Below are 17,051 nucleotides of genomic sequence, written 5' to 3'. Positions count from 1 at the left end.
TCTGCAGTAACAGGGTTGTACTCCTCTCCTGTGAGTCTTCGCCAACCATCCTTCAGGAAGAAAGTGGTACCCTTCCTTGGCTGAGCCTCTGGGTGGAACCCTGACTTTCATCCTCACCCTCTAGTAGAAGTAGCACCCATTCAGCCTAAATCTATGGGCAGAGCCCTGTCTCCACCCCGGACCTGCAGTAATGAGGCAGCTGAGACCACGATCAGAACTCTGTCTTTAGTACCACAAGCTCTAAGTTCTTTTGTCAGATAGGCGATGTCTACATATTTGATGAAATAGCAATTTCATCTTTAAGCCATGGCTAATTTTCCGTGTCTCTGTTGACTGTTACTGTCGTATGTAACTCGATTGCACCTTTACCGAAGGTCACGATGATGGTCATCGTCAGTACTTGTCTAACACTTTACAATATGCAGATCACCTGGACTACACTGGCTCCTTAATTCTCATAACAGTTCTGTGAGGTGAATGTTATGCTCCCCTTTCTGCCCAAACAGTAAGCAGAACTGAAGCTTACCCAAGGATCACAGACAGTGGTAATGGCATTGTATGGTTTTCAAATCCATTGTGTGCTAAGTCGCCTCAGTCGTGTCCAACTCTTTACGACCCCATGGATTGCAGCCTGCCAGGCTCCTCAGTTCGTGGGATTCTCCAGGCAGCAATACTGAAGTGGGTTGCCATGCCTCCTTCAGGGGATCTTACTGACCCAGAGATCAAACCTGCGTCTCTTGAATCTCCTGAATTGGCAGGAGGGTTCTTTACCACTAAGAACTTCCCTGGTGGTGCAGAGGTTAAAACGTCTGCCTGCAGTGTGGGAGACCTGGGTTCGATCCCTGGGTTGGGAAGATCCCCTGGAGAAGGAAATGGCAACCCACTCCAGAATTCTTGCCTGGAGAATCCCATGGATGGAGGAGCTTGGTGGGCTACAGTCCACGGGTCGCAAAGAGTCGGACATGACTGAGCGACTTCACTTCACTTCTTTACCACTACCGCCACCAGGGAAGCCCCTAATCCATTAAGACCTGGCTATAAACTGTGTGTACCCCACTCGAATTTGATTTACAAGAGGTCAGTGTCAAGTTTTCATGAGCTTAAAAACAAACAGGTAACATTTACCAAAAAACCAGAAAGACAAAATTTAGTTAAATTATTCAGGGTCCATGTCTCCTAAGTCTAATGCCATTGTGCTCTTCTTGAAAATAAAATGTCTCAAAATGTTAACTAGAAAATATCTGGACTCTGGCATTTCAGAATTTATAACCCAATAAAATGACAAAGCACAGGAACAACTTCAGTAGAGGCAGTATGGTATAGGTGTTAAAGTCGTGGACATTACAATCTTTGTAGGCTTGAGTCTTGGCTCCACAGTGTACTAAATGCTGTAGGTAAGTTACTTAACACCTGTGTGCTTGGTTTCATCACATTTATAAACGAGAAGAATAATAAAACCTGTTTTATAGAAATTTGTGAGCTTAAACAATGTAAAGCACTTGAAATAGTGTGCTTGGCATTAGTAAGCTGTTGACGATAGCAGTAACAAATAACAACTATAGCTACTTTTAGCTATCTAGATGTATTCTATATCATTAACATACGCATATATTTAAAGAGCTATGAGTATATATAAATATGATCAGCATCATTTTAAGAGGGCCCTTGGATACTCGTTACTTTTGGGGGTTCAATTCCACCTCAGATTTGTTAAAATGCAGTTATATCCCACATTGAATATAATTTTTATGTAACTTTAAAGAAATAGATAAATTTTTAATTGGCATAATATTACTTTTTGTAAACATTTAATTGAACACTTATTAACTTTGGTCTGGGTTGGTATTCTGTTGAGATCGTACAGTGAGTAAATGATGGAACATGAGCTGGAATTCTGTCTTCTAACTTAAAATTTTCCAAAAGAGAGAATGAGAGGAATGTTCCCCTCACTCTGCTGGCTGAAAGCTAGTCTTTAAACCTAATTCAGGTTGAAGTGTCTTGCCAAAATAAACACTCCGGAACACTCAAAATTCTGAAAATAATAATGAATTTTTCCTTTTAAAATTCTTTAGATTGCGGTTTGAATGTTCATAAGCAGTGTTCCAAGATGGTCCCAAATGACTGTAAGCCAGACTTGAAACACGTCAAGAAGGTGTACAGCTGTGACCTGACGACACTCGTGAAAGCCCACATCACTAAGCGGCCCATGGTGGTGGACATGTGCATCAGGGAGATTGAGTCTCGAGGTGAGGCGCTTCCCGCGGGCTCAGAGCAGTCCTCACTCCCTGCACAGCCAGGCTTTCTCCTGCAAGTTTAGGGGGAATGGTTCCAGATAACAATCTGAACGTCTGAAAGCAGTTAGCAAGTAATTAACCAACATGATTTCAAGGTACACTTAACCAGTTATAAGAAATAAGCTTAAAAATATATTTATGGGTGATGCTTCCAGTCTGTAAAACTTGATATGTAGATGCCAGTTCTTTTTTCAGTTTTTATACTTTTCTGAGGTCCAAAAAGCAAAGAAATAAGTGCTCTGTTTAAAACAGGCCAAACAACCAAAAACTAGAACTACGCCCTAATTAGTCTCTGCCACTTTGGAGATAATTGCTACAGGCCTATTAATACAGTTTATCTCAGTCTTCTCTTATGTAAAAGAATTTATGGTATAGTAGTGGTGATGAAATTATTTCCCTTAAGACTTAAGGCTTTTGATCTAGTTAGACAAAATGATGAGCCAGATTACAGATATTCAGGTGCCAGTAGGTCAGAATTAAAGAACTGTGAGTAACACGATTTTATTTTAGGAGAAAAGTATGAAGAGGTTTCTAAACATACATATTTCTGAACATATATAGTTCATCATTCTTCCTGACACATTACTTCCCCAGCCTGAAGTATGAGAAGAGCTTAAAATCTGAGGAAAGGACGTTACCCCAAAGAGACTAATTAGTTTCCCTGCTCTATCTTTACAGGTCTTAATTCTGAAGGACTGTACCGAGTCTCAGGATTTAGTGACCTAATTGAAGATGTCAAGATGGCTTTTGACAGAGGTGTGTTTTCCAGCAGGTTCATTAACTTAGGACAATAATACTCTACCCAAAGAGACACGGTTTCTTATTTTATTCTTTCCATTGTTTTTCTAAATCACTAATTATTATTATGCCAAATAAAATGACTTAGCTTATAATTTTTATAATTTCTTTATTAGTTTTAAGTATTAAGCTATTAAATTTCAGGATGAGAAGTAAGTGTAAATTTTAACTATATTACCAATATTTGAGTCTCCAAGGCTGGTCCATGTTCACCAAAATATATACAGAGCAATTAAATTTACCAGAAACCATGAAAAAAAACAGTGGAGGTGGGTGGGAGAGGAAGGAATCTAAGTCATTGCAGAGCTCAGACTTCCCAGGTCTGTGGTGGCCGACCTAACTCTGCCTGCTGTGCGTGCCTCCCCAGCATCTTGTCATCCAAGTTCAAGCTCATTAATTTTCATATAAGAAATGTAGGGTTTTGACCACATGTGCTAATTGGCTTACTTCCTGAAAGCTTTACTTCTGAGTTGATATGATCTATTTGGTAAAAAGGAGAAGCTTTGTGAATTTTCCTGTAAGTTGGCATGCATGCTTAGCACTTCCCAGCTAATTGACTGTTGGAACGGTATTAGATGGTCAAAGTAGTCTTCTCTCCAACATTGTTATGCTGAAATATTGTGTTAAATCCCCAGTATCACAAAACTGCCAAAATATGTGGATTTGAAAGACCAACTAGAAAAAAAAAAATTCAAGCTCATGTGTTGGGGCAAGAATCTGAGAGGACCTAAAGACCTTCTGGCATCAGACCCCTCTGTGGGAGGAGGGGCCCAGCCAAAGAAAAGCTCAGTGCAGCTTATTTTCTTTTAACATTTAAATTAAGGTTTTGTTCCCATGGTTCTCCAATTTGTCTTTGTGTTGAGCACTGGAATAAATGGTACCTAAGAGCTGTAAGCCTGAATATAGGAAGTAAATAGAACAGGAGTTGTGATCGTGAAGAGACCCTTTTCTTTGCAAGTACACACTTGTGGTTCCATCACACTCCTCTCCCATCACAGACCTCTAACAGCCAACAGAGGAAGAAGACAAAATAAATGAGATATTATCATCAACACAGTAAGAGGAAATCTAGGTCAGTCCACATATTTGACAAGATTGAAGAAGATGAGGTGAAGAAATGGCATCGGGAACAACCCTGAATCTAAACAAGATTGAGAGTTAAGAGCCATTTCTTTTTCTCCAGAAGGTAGCAACTGATCAAGGCCATTCCCAGCCACTGGCAGTGGGAGATTTTGCCATATAACCCCCTCCTTTGTTGCTCCTGGCCACAGTTTCCCCTGTTAACATCTCTCATTCATATGATACAGTCTGTTATCATTGTGAGCCAACATTGATGTCAATACATTATTACTGACTAAAGTCAGTACTTTACATAAAAGTAAGTAAAGTCGCTCAGTTGTGACTGACTCTTTGTGACCCCATGGACTGTAGCCCACCAGGCTCCTCTGTCCATGGGATTTTCCAGGCAAGAGTACTGGAGTGGGTTGCCATTCCCTTCTCCAGGGGATCTTCCCAACCCAGGGATCAAACCCCGGTCTCCAGCATTGCAGACAGATGCTTTCCCGTCTGAGCCACCAGGGAAGGCCTTTGTGTTGTACAGTTCTATGGTTTTGGGCAAATGCGTAATATCACGTATCCACCATTGCAGTGCCATACAGAACTTTCTCTACTGTAACAATCCTTGCACTCCACCTTGTTGTTCTTCTCCTTCCTCCCCTCAATGCCGCTGACTGACTCCATAGCTTTGCCTTTTCCAGACTGTCAAATAGTTGGAATCATACAGCATGTAACTTTTCCAGACCAGCCTCTGTTACTTGGCAATGTGCATATAAAATGTCCTCCGTGTCTTTTCATGGCTTAAGAGCTCATTTATTTGTATCACTGAATAATACTGTTTTTGTCTAGGATACCACAGTTTATCAGTTCACTTATTGAAAGCTACCTTGGTTGCTTCCATGTTTTTGGCAATTGCAAATAGAGCTGCTAGAAACATTTGTGTGCAGGTTCTTGTGTGGACAGTTTTCAGTTCCTTTGGGTAAATACCAAGGAGTATGATTGCTGGATTATGTGGTGTTTGTTTAGCTTTGCAAGCACCTGCCTGCTTTCTGAAGTGGCAGCTCCTCTTTGTATTTCTGCCGGCAACCAGCGAGAGTTCCCGGGGCTCCCCATCCTTGTCAGCATTTGGTGGTGTCGGTGTTCCAGATTATAGCCATTCTAATAGCTCTGTAGGGAAGAGGCTGCTTTTTCAACCTTAGAAATCTATTATAAGCCAAGTGGAATAAAAGAAATTAGTATAAGATCTAGCTCAGAGTAGAAACTAATTAAATCTTTAGTAGATGAAAATTGAGCTGTTTTAACAGAGTACTAAGTGCAGGGGAGAGCAGAAGGGGTCACCCTGAAGGAAGGACAGCTTTCCTTAAGAGTGTTAAGGCCCAGCAAGTTTAAAATATTCCTGTGTTTTGTAATTTCTTCTCTTGTTATTGCAACACTCTAGGATTTTGTTTTGCTTCTTTCCCTTCTCACTAATTCTCCTACCCCCAGGGCTCAGGCAAGATCGAACATTATGGGAACCCAGGGTGAATTGAAGGTGGCCTTTTGTGCTGGGTCTTTTATAAGTTGGGAGGACTTTAGTTGTTATTTTTCACATTCTCTATGTTTATTTTAAAAAGAAAGAAAAAGTTACCCCACAGTATTCCTCTAGGAATTCTCATGAAATTTTAAAATATTTCTGTTAACCTCACTCATCTTCTACTATCCCCCTCCATCATAAATCGTGGAAGAATAAATAACTTTAGAATAAAAAATTCAGGTTGTCGTCCACAGAAAAAAATACACGTGTATCAGCACAGTGAATTTGATGTTTAAAACTGAAGCATTATGAATCTTTAAAAACGGTGTACAGAAATGTTATTTGTTAAAAGTGCTATGAATCCAGATATTTACTTTTGTTTCTTTTAACATCCTTCAAAGATGGTGAGAAAGCAGATATTTCTGTGAACATGTATGAAGATATCAACATTATCACTGGTGCACTGAAACTGTACTTCAGGGATTTGCCAATTCCACTCATCACATATGATGCCTACCCTAAGTTTATAGAGTCCGCCAGTAAGTATGAAGGCATGCGCTTGTAACCTCACAAATTGTCTCTTCTAGGTAATCACATCTCCTGTTTTTTTTCCTCTGAGTATATTGAATGCATTTTATGAAATATTTCTCCCTGGCCTCTCTCCGTGGCTAATGTACTCACAAGAATTTTGAACTCTTCTCTAACATAGATTATTTATGACTTCTACCATCAGAAGCATCTTTGTAATGTGTAACCTTTACTTTCCAAAGTAAGGCTTACACCAGTTCTCCTAGACATGAACAGTAGTTTTGTAAAGAAAAATAACTAGAAAAACAAAATTGAAAAAATATCAACTATCTGTTGTTAGATTCAGCAAACACAAAGATTACTCTGTCAGACTGCTATAAAATATATAAATTCTTACCTTCAGTTTCTGTCCTTATCCTGTGACACGCCAGTAACAGTTTGCAGACTGACTCAGGTTCATAGATTATACTTTTAAAAGCTCTGTTTTAGAGCAAATGTTAAGAAATAAAAGTTTTAAAAACTTAACTTTTAAAAAGTTAAAAAATAAGCTCTAGTTAAGATGAAAATGAGAAAAAGCAAAGGCCCATTTGGCAAATTTTATTTATGGCGCAAAAATCATACCTGTAGTTCACACTTGTTTTTTTTTTTTTAAAGAAAGGAATTCTTAACAGATTTTAAGTGTTGGCATTACCTTTTTTTTTTTTTTTTCTGAAAAGATAGGCTATTTCCGTCGTTTGCTCTCTCTCTTAAAAACCGTATGTTGTCTTGATCTTTAAATAATAACATCACTTCCTCAGTAACACTGATTTGCTTTCTGATTTTGGAATTTCATGAAGTACAAACTTTCTTTGTTCTAATTTTCAGTTTCCCTTCAGAGCTCGTGTTGAGAATTTTTGTGGTTAGTTCCATGGAGCCCTGATTCCTCGCGGGTCAGTTCAAGCTCTCATGTAGAGAACAGCTGTGAGAATTGCACTGATTTTTTAATAAGCATTCATGTTAGAAGCCACAAGACTCTATCTCTTCCATGGGAATTCAGGATGGGTTCAGGGCAGATCATGAAAACTGTCTGAAGGCGCTTACGGGTTCTTGTTTGGTGGGGCACAGGTTTCCGCCCAGAGAGAGAAATCACATAACCGCTAATCTGGAAAGCACTTGGCACACACCTGTGCCATGAAGGGCTGCTCAGACCTCGGTCTACCCCAGTCCCCTGGACAACACGGGGGCTCCACTGGACAGCGTTTCTGTCCCCATGTGGCTTGGGAGTAACACTGAAATGTGACTAGCCCATGGGAATCCAGTTAGCAAGGACAGAGCCAGGTTCAAACCCCAGTTCTGAATGCTGCTGCATAACCCCTTTATCTACTTAAAAGAAAAATCTAAGCTCTCCGTATGGATTTTAAGGCCTTTCACCCCTCACTCCCAAATTACCTCACTACCTTTCCCCATATCCACCCAAGCTACTGAGGACAGTCTCCCCTCTTTATTATTCTTCCAAAGCATTTGTCACCATTCTTGGGTTTGTGTCTGAAACAGCCCTCCTATTCAGCGAAGTCAGCAAGCTCCTTTATGTCACCCCTCAGAGAGCTCTTGAAAGCACATCGTAAGAAACTTCCCTTAATCAAGGTAGAAAATCCATTTCCCTCTAATATAAGACTGTTTGATGTGTGACACCAAAAACCCTGGCATAATGTTTACACACAATATACATGTTTACGTGTTTGATACTGGTATCAAAGAGTATGGAACAATGTGTCCTTATAACATGTCTTTCCTGGTAGTAGAATCTGTTTCTTTTTTCAGACTCATAGATACAGCCTTTCTCTTTCTGTATTGATAGATAAGGAAAATGAGAGAAGCTAAGATGTATAGGACATATTCAGCGCCAGAAATGGTGCTGGGCACTTTACACCCATGATGCTGTTTTAGAAGAAATGAGACGTTATAGGTATAATTGTCCACGGTCACATGGCAAAAGGGCGTTGCCCTGGCATTCAGATTCACATCTGTCTGACCTCAAAGCCCTGGCCCTCTTCCCTCTGCACGCTGCCTGGCTTCCCTCAGGGAACAGGGAACAGAAGGATTAAGAGGAGGAGGAAGACACGAGGGAAGGGGTGGAACCCCTTTCAAACAGCGCACAGAGCTAACTCACCCTTCGCGATGAGCTTTTTTGTATCTCAGCTGTTGAAACAACCGGGGACTAGGTTCTTCAGGTCTCAGGTATCTCTGGCATTTACTAGAAGCCCTTGCCAATAGCAACCACAGCAATAAAGTCAGAGTTCTTGTTAAAGCTTTCCCCTGCAACAGCTGTTTGAATGCTGCTCTGGCAGCCTTCCCTGGAGAAGCTGCTGGTTGAAAGCTGGAAAGGAGTGGTTACAGAAAATGAGAAAAAGATTCAAGGATGGAGAAGGCCAGGGCATCCCAACCAAAGGCTTGAAGAGCTTCATAACCCTTCATTCATAATCCACTGTAAACTCTCTTATGAACCAACTTGAAGCCTTGGTCTCCCTGGTGAAGAATCAGTACCCTACAAAACAGAGGCCATGCTCAGTAACCCAGCACGCATCACAGTGGAAAGAGCGCTGCCACAGCTGAGCTCTGGGTCGGGCTGAATGGCGAGACCATCTCCTGGCCAAGGAGTCTAAGAGCTCTTCCCAGAAGATCTCAGAAAAGTTACATGACTCAGTATGTAATTGTGAGTGAGTCAGAGAGAGAAAACCCAGGGTTCTTTGTCCTCAGCGATTGAAAATGTGCTGAAGCGAAGTCTGGAAAGAGAGCTTGCTGAGTTTCCCCGTCAGCTGTGCCACTGATTCACCCCTTTTGCTTGCCTAAGTTTTATTCTTCTTGGATTTGGATTTCTCTGAAGAATCAGACAGTACTTTCATTCAGAGAGCTTGTAACGAGGCCTGATACATGTCCAGAGTGCTCACTTCCTGCCCCCACAATGTCCACACCCACATCCCCAAATCCTCCAGACTTTTCCAGGACCTCTCAGCTGCAGGCCACCTTTCTCCCTTTGAGTTGCCTCGCACATAGATGGGCCTCGTTCACAGCCTCATTCCTTCCTGCCAAGGTTATAGTTATCTCTGGTCTTCCCTACTCCCTCAGGTGGAGGGGTCCTCTCCTGTTTGTATCACCGCAGTGCCCAGTTACATAATGGTTTAGTTGCTAAGTCATGTCCGACTCTTGTGACCCTGTGGACTCTGGCCCACCAGGCTTCTCTGTCCATGGAATTTTCCAGGCAAGAAGCATACTGCAGTGGGTTGCCATTTCCTTCTCCAGGGGATCTTCCTGACCCAGGGATCAAACTTGAGTCTCCTGCATTGCGAGCGATCTCCTCCATTGCAGGCAGATTCTTTACCAACTGAGCCACCAGGGGAAGCCCAAAATAATAGTGCTCAAAAACATTTGTTGAATGAGTAAACATAATTTTATACTAAGAACCATAGTATCTTAGCATTTTTGGATAATCTAAGGGGTCATGTAACTGGACTTATTTCTCCAACACATTCTTTTTTGTTGTTGTTTGGGTTTATTTGTTTTTTTCAACTTTTTATTTTGTATTGAGGTATAGCCAATCCACAGTGTTGTGATAATTTCAGGTGAACAGTGAAGGGACTTAGCCATACATACATATGTATCCATTCTCCCCCAGACTCCCCTCCCATCTCGGTTGCCACATGATGCTGAGGAGAATTCCATGTGCTACAGAGTAGGTCCTTGTTGGCTATCCATTTGAAATACAGCAGCACCAACACATGCTCTTTTAAATACCCTGTAACTACAGGAACGACTTCCCTGGTGGCTTAGTGGTAAAGAATCTGCCTGCCAGGCGGTAGACAGTTAAACAACAAAAAAAGCTGAGATCACTACTTCTCCAGGCGGCCCATCCACTGGTAGACAGATGTCCACTGACAGAGGCGCCAGGAATCTGCCTGCTTTTAACTCCCCACCGTGGGCGGTGATCCCAGTGTCCCCCTCTCCCACATGCAAGTCTTTCATATACTTCAGCAACTAACGGTGACCTTCCATCTTGGAGTACATTCTCCTGTATCTGTCTCACTCTTAAATTATGCTGTGGTTTTCTTGGGGCTAAAGGTTTGCATTCTCTGAAAAATTGATCATGGGTAAGATGTTCAAGCTGGTTTTAGAAAAGGCAGAGGAACCTTTTGGCAAGGTCAAATTGCCAACATCTGCTGGGTCATGGAAAAAGCAAGAGAGTTCCAGAAAAACATCTATTTCTGCTTTATTGACTATACCAAAGCCTTTGACTGTGTGGATCACAATAAACTGTGGAAAATTCTGAAAGAGATGGGAATACCAGACCACCTAACCTGCCTCTTGAGAAATCTGTATGCAGGTCAGGAGGCAACAGTTAGAACTGGACATGGAACAACAGACTGGTTCCAAATAGGAAAAGGAGTACGTCAAGGCTGTATGTGGTCACCCTGCTTATTTAACTTATATGCAGAGTACAACATGAGAAACGCTGGACTAGAAGAAACACAAGCTGGAATCAAGATTGCCGGGAGAAATATCAATAACCTCCGATATGCAGACCACACCACCCTTATGGCAGAAAGTGAAGAGGAACTAAAAAGCCTCTTGATGAAAGTGAAAGAGGTGAGTGAAAAAGTTGACTTAAAGCTCAACATTCAGAAAACGAAGATCATGGCATCCAGTCCCATCACTCCATGGGAAATAGATGTGGAAACAGTGTCAGGCTTTATTTTTGGGGGCTCCAAAATCACTGCAGATGGTGATTGCAGCCATGAAATTAAAAGACGCTTACTCCTTGGAAGAAAAGTTATGAGCAACCTATATAGCATATTGAAAAGCAGAGACATTACTTTGCCGACTAAGGTCCGTCTAGTCAAGGCCATGGTTTTTCCAGTAGTCATGTATGGATGTGAGAGTTGGACTGTGAAGAAGGCTGAGTGCCGAAGAATTGATGCTTTTGAACTGTGGTGTTGGAGAAGACTCTTGAGAGTCCCTTGGACTGCAAGGAGATCCAACCAGTGCATTCTAAAGGAGATCAACCCGGGGATTTCTTTGGAAGGAATGATGCTAAAGCTGAAACTCCAGTACTTTGGCCACCTCATGCGAAGAGTTGACTCATTGGAGAAGGCTTTGATGCTGGGAGGGATTGGGGGCAGGAGGAGAAGGGGACAACAGAGGATGAGATGGCTGGATGGCATCACTGACTCAATGGACATGAGTCTGAGTGAACTCCGGGAGTTGGTGATGGACAGGGAAGCCTGGCATGCTGCGATTCATGGGGTCGCAAAGAGTTGGACACAACTGAGCGACTGAACTAACTGAACTGAAGACTTAAGGAAAAAAAGAGAAATTAATTCTAGAGAAGAATCTTGGTCAATTTAATATCAGTATATTCAATTGCATTTTGCCGTTTGTTCCCAAATTTATATTTCTGGTCTGGCCCTCTCCCTAAACCCCAGATCAGTCTATAGTCAGCACGTTCACTTGGCTATCTAAAAGACATCTCAAAGCCACTCTTGATCTTTCCCCCAAACCTCATCCACCTGTGATCTTCCCCATGTCAGTTAATTGAGGCTCCACCCTTCCAGTTGCCTAAGCCCAGATTTTAGCCCATTCTTGATTCTTCTCTTTTTCATACATCCCTCATCAGAAAATCCTCTGGCCTCTGCCCTCAAAATATGCCCAGAATTCAGCAACTTCTTATCACCTTTGCTGCACCACCTGGTCATTCCTCACCTGGGTGTGTGTGATTATGACCTGAGCCATCTTTCCGGTTTTACTCTTGCCCTTCCGTAGCCTGTTCCCTACATGGCAGCCAGAGGAGTGATGTGGAAAATGTATGTCAGGTCATGACCCTCCCTCGTGTAGAAGCTTCCCGTTTCTCTCTGTAAATGCTGTGCTCTTAAACTAGCCCCAGCCCATGCCGTGATGAAGCGCCTTCTTACCTCTCTGACGTCACCCTCTTCTCCCCTCCTTGCTTGGGCTCCTGCAGCCGCACTTGGTTCCTCGCTTTTCCTCAAACATTGCAGGCGCACTGTCCCCTCAGGCCCTTTGCACGGCTGTTTCTTTGCAAGGCTTCTCTCTGCATGGAACCATCTTCACCCAGATCTCCATGGAGTTCATTACCTCGCTCCCTCCAAGTCTGTACTCAAGACCTTTTTCTCATTAAGGCCTATCCTGACCATCCCATGTAATACTGCCCTCTCTCAGCCCTCCCAGTGTTTCTTATCCTGCTGATTTTTTCCATAGGAATCATTCATATCTCGTAAAAAGTCTAAGATAGGCTCTTCATTGTTTATCCTCTGTTGCCTCCAGTAGAAAGTAAGCTGTCTGTGAGCAGGGAATTTTGCTTGTTTGCTAGGCCACCAACACTGTCCTTAATTTCATACTGTCTCAGGATTCTCCTTATAAAGATTAGCTGTAGAAGTTAAAAGGAAACTGTTACTCTTTTTTTCAATTTCCAGAATACTATAGTTTCAAATTAATTAGTCCAATCATAAAATCTATAGCCAAGTAAAAACTAAGTAGTAGTTTTCTATAGTAAATGGAATTTTCTTCTCTTAGTTCTAGAAATTAAATGATTGAATTTCAGTATCTGAGGTGTTACAGCTATTATGAATTGGCACTTTGAACCTTGAAGTCCCAAGGTTCAAAGGCTATGCATTATTTATTATAGCAAAAGGCAAACAACACATCCTTTATTGCTGAGAAATGAACCAAGAACTGTGAGGAAACTTTGGGCAGAAATTGTAAAACGGCTAAAGTTTCTTTGAATTAAAAAACTTTAATAAGTGTAAAATTTACCACATCTGCTCTGCCAATCCTAGAAACTTTTCAAATTGATCTTATATTAGTTTTTACCTGACTCCAGTACATTGCCATTGAATTAGCTTTATAAATTAGAAGGGATTCTTGGGCTTGTGTCTTAAACGTTATATTCTGGTTAGATGTGGACTTCCAGCATTTCAAGGCTGCTAGCCAACATTTGGCGGAGAAGGCAATGGCACCCCACTCCAGTACTCTTGCCTGGAAAATCCCATGGGCGGAGGAGCCTGGTGGGCTGCAGTTCATGGGGTCGCTAAGAGTCAGACACACTGAGTGACTTCACTTTCACTTTCATGCGCTGGAGAAGGAAATGGCAACCTACTCCAGTATTCTTGCCTGGAGAACCCCAGGGACGGGGGAGCCTGGTGGGCTGCCGTCTATGGGGGTCACACAGAGTCGGACACGACTGAAGTGACTCAGCAGCAGCAGCCAGCATTTAAAGGCATTTGCCCTGACACCCAACATTTAAAGGTGCCCCATCTTCCTCATGTTTGGGTTGAAGCAGGAATGTGCTGTGGTTCTCTTTTTGAGAACACAAAATTCCAAAGATATCTATTGTTTCTGAATATGGAAGTAACTGATGGATTAAATGCACTCTGTGACCTGAAAGGAATGTGACTTTTTGGCCAACAGAGAACTAAAATATCTAAATGAAGATGCTAAAAGGAGATTTTCAAAATATCATGAACGGTGCAGCGTGGCTTCAGTGTGTCTACAGTGCTCGAAGATGGCCTCGTTTGCATATATGTTTTTATCCTTGCATACATGTGTCTGAGTTTTTTAAAGTTACAGCCTATACATCCAATTTTCATAGTTAACAGACCCCAGGGCCCTCATGTTGAAAACACTGGGTACCCTCCCCAGAAGTCCAAGGAAATGGACTTGCCACATGGACACTAACCTTTTGGAAGTCTGAGACTTGAACCTTAAAAATTATTTTCCAAAGCCATGGGCAGTGACCTTGTCAGTTTCAGAAGATCACCACAAGAATAGAATTAAATGAGCCATTTGCACCAGTTGTCTGTTAAAGTTTTTCTCCTTGGTATTCATCTTGCTGTTACAGAAATTATGGATCCTGATGAGCAATTAGAAACCCTTCACGAAGCACTGAAACTGCTGCCGCCTGCTCACTGCGAAACCCTCCGGTACCTCATGGCGCATCTGAAGAGGCAAGTTTCCAACTTGGAATATTCTTGTACCACATCCAGATGTTAAGAATCAAATGAAAGCAAAGGTGAAAAAGAGGTCAGGTGGATCTGCCGTAGAATAAATAAATGCATAGCTATCTTGTCTCCTGGCGTGAAATTACATGTTGAGAAGGAAGGCTAAAAATATTCTGTAGTATAATATGGTATGCAGACTTGATTCTTTCATAAATGGAATTGCAGTTCCAGTATATGTTTGCAGACATGTTAGAAATACCAATATTCTGCCAAGGACATGCGTTAATTTTTGTGGAAAGGGAAAAGGTTGCAGCTATATAAAGACACTATCATTAATATAATAAAGCAAGAATGAAGCAACTTGCAAGAAAGCTCAGTTTTCTTATGTCTTGCTCCAAAATAGGCACTTCAGACTTACTATTTTAGATTATTGAATTAATGTTGCCAGCACTGAAACCTGCTGTAAAAAGTGATGGAGTAAAGAAAGGGGTAAAGAGAGGAGTGGAAAATAAAATATTTCAGTTACTTCTGGTTTAATGTTTTAAAGTGATGGATGGTGAGGTAGCTTTATTTCCCGGCTCGGTTACCCTCCATCTCTCCCAGATGGAGCAAAGTTTCCAAAACTATATGACCAAATTTTAGTAGTTTTAGGGTTCCCTGATGTAAGACCAATCAGAAGTAAACAAGCAAAAAAACTCGGCAGCACTTGACATCTGCTTTGTACACCTTTAGGTCCAAGTTACCCAAAAGTGAATATTTAACTCATGGTGCTTTCAGAGACTCTACATGCTCTCCATCTTTAGAAGCACCATAAGTTAAAACTTTTAATATGCTTATAGCTTCACTTATAAATTCAAGTTTGCTGCATATGTGGATGCAGTTAAAAACTCCACATTAAAACAAAGAAATAACTCTCAAATTATGGTCTCTGTGCCCTTGCTGTAGCAATAAAAATTATAAAAATACTTAACACTCCCTGATGAGGTTGCTTACTCTGAGCCGTTTCCTGAGCCATTTCCTATTAATATCACTCCGCTCTCCCCTTAGATACTCAATAAACTATTCAGCTTGCAAAAACTCTCTATAGGAAACAAGATCTCACCAAAGTGGAGGGAGAGCTGATGGGTCATCAAGGTGACCCAGCCCCTTCCCTGCAGCTCTGGGCCGTGGCCGGAGAATCCACAAATAGGACAGAACCCACTCAGGCCAGCACTTCTACTCTGGCTTCAGCTCCAGGGGTCACCAGAAGTGTAAATTATTCTGTCATTTACTTTAAGAAGTCACTACTTTGAAGCTGAGAAATAACCTAGCAGAAGGGTTGATCAGTGGACACAACCCACTTTGAATCTTGTTCTTGTTTTAGCGCTCCAGCACAACAAAGACCCCCATGCCCTACATGAAGTCATCCTGCCTTGTATCTTTTCAGAGTCACCCTCCACGAAAAGGAGAATCTGATGAACGCAGAGAACCTTGGGATTGTTTTCGGCCCGACACTCATGAGATCTCCAGAACTAGACGCCATGGCTGCCCTGAACGATATACGATATCAGAGACTGGTGGTGGAGCTGCTGATCAAAAACGAAGACATTTTATTTTAAATTTTTAGCTTGAAGGAAAAAGGAAATGTTTTACAGATGAAGGAATGTTTTATAGTAATTTAATTGGCTCTTATAGCTGAATTATTTCTTGGTTAGAAGTTTGGGCATATAACCAGATTAAAATGAAGGAACCTCCCATTGTTTTCATAGCACCGCTCAGCTGTCCTTGTAAACAGTGAACACACGCTTTCCAGTTCTAGTAATCCTGGGTGTTTATCATGTTCAGAGAAACTCAAGCTATTGCATGATTAGCCCCCTGTTTGGCAAGGGAACCCCATACAAAGGAGACACCAAGCCTGCACCGCCCCTTCATCCTGGGTCGCCTGTGGTTGTAACTCAGCATGTTTCGCAGAGTAGATCTGTCGTGACTTTGCTTTTGGGTCCTATGTCATTGGTTTCTGATGCTTCTATACACATGCACACAAATGGAGAAAACAGAACCTCTGGCTGCTGCATTGCCCTAGACTATAACATATGCCTACTTTTCTCAAATGCTTCATTTCTGGTTTCTCTTAGTTCTTCTCTAACATAGTACTTTCTTTCCAGCAAAAGCAAAATGTGTTTTCAGATTTGTTACTTTAGTAAATTATCTCTACCAATAAAAAAACGTACAACACAGAGCATTTTGTTAAATTATTATTGGTCTTCAGTTGTAATTTTGTGTTTCTATCTGGCATGCATTTATTAATTTATTAAATTTGGCTTTTAGAAATAAAAAATATTGATAGCTTACTGTTTTCTCATGACTGATCATATGTGGGAAAATGTGTTTGACCATTTATTTAATACTGAGTATTCCCTGCCACCTTTTATGTTTACCATTGAAAGTTTTGCATTGAACGCTCCTTAAAAAAAGTAATTTAAAACTGCTTAGAAATAGAATACCCACTCATGGAGTTATTTCTCTTCTTGCATACTCTGGCAGAAATCTAGAATATTTTCTCAACTTTTTTGGGGAGTGGGAAGGGCAGGTAGGAGTTCATTCTAGAGCCATCACAAAAAGAAAAAAGGGCTAAAACAAAAAACAGAAAAACACCCTGGCTTTCTAAACACTTGGTTTTTCAGCGATGCATGATGCTGACATGCCGTTGAGCTGCCACTACCTGAGAGGAGTCTCAGGTAGCAGCCTGACAATGGGGAACGGGGGCTGGCACCACACAGCACTGGGGAACCCAGGCAGCAGGCCTGCTGCTGCCACCAGACACTCACGCGCCTTTGAGCAAATGACCTTCCAGATTCTATTTCCTCGGCTGTCAAATGAGCGCCCTTCCAGGACTGA

The 17,051-nt window shown here is 41.7% G+C and overlaps 1 protein-coding gene across 3 annotated transcripts in view; it reads left to right on the top strand.

The window, feature by feature from the left end:
• CHN1 (chimerin 1) overlaps window positions 1-16,504 on the top strand; it is a 208,509-nt gene extending 192,005 nt beyond the window's left edge. For all 3 annotated transcript variants that reach the window (XM_018064906.1, XM_018064912.1, XM_018064919.1), the window contains 5 exons: window positions 2,073-2,246; window positions 2,973-3,050; window positions 6,063-6,200; window positions 14,075-14,180; window positions 15,601-16,504. In XM_018064906.1, coding sequence (XP_017920395.1) covers window positions 2,073-2,246; window positions 2,973-3,050; window positions 6,063-6,200; window positions 14,075-14,180; window positions 15,601-15,772 — 668 coding nt within the window. In that variant the 3' untranslated portion in view covers window positions 15,773-16,504. The remainder of the gene's footprint in view (window positions 1-2,072; window positions 2,247-2,972; window positions 3,051-6,062; window positions 6,201-14,074; window positions 14,181-15,600) is intronic.

Source organism: Capra hircus, chromosome 2 (assembly GCF_001704415.2).
Source record: "Capra hircus breed San Clemente chromosome 2, ASM170441v1, whole genome shotgun sequence".
NCBI lineage: Eukaryota > Metazoa > Chordata > Mammalia > Artiodactyla > Bovidae > Capra > Capra hircus.
Note: the sequence above shows the minus strand (reverse complement) of the source record. Positions and strands in the feature narration are given on the sequence as shown.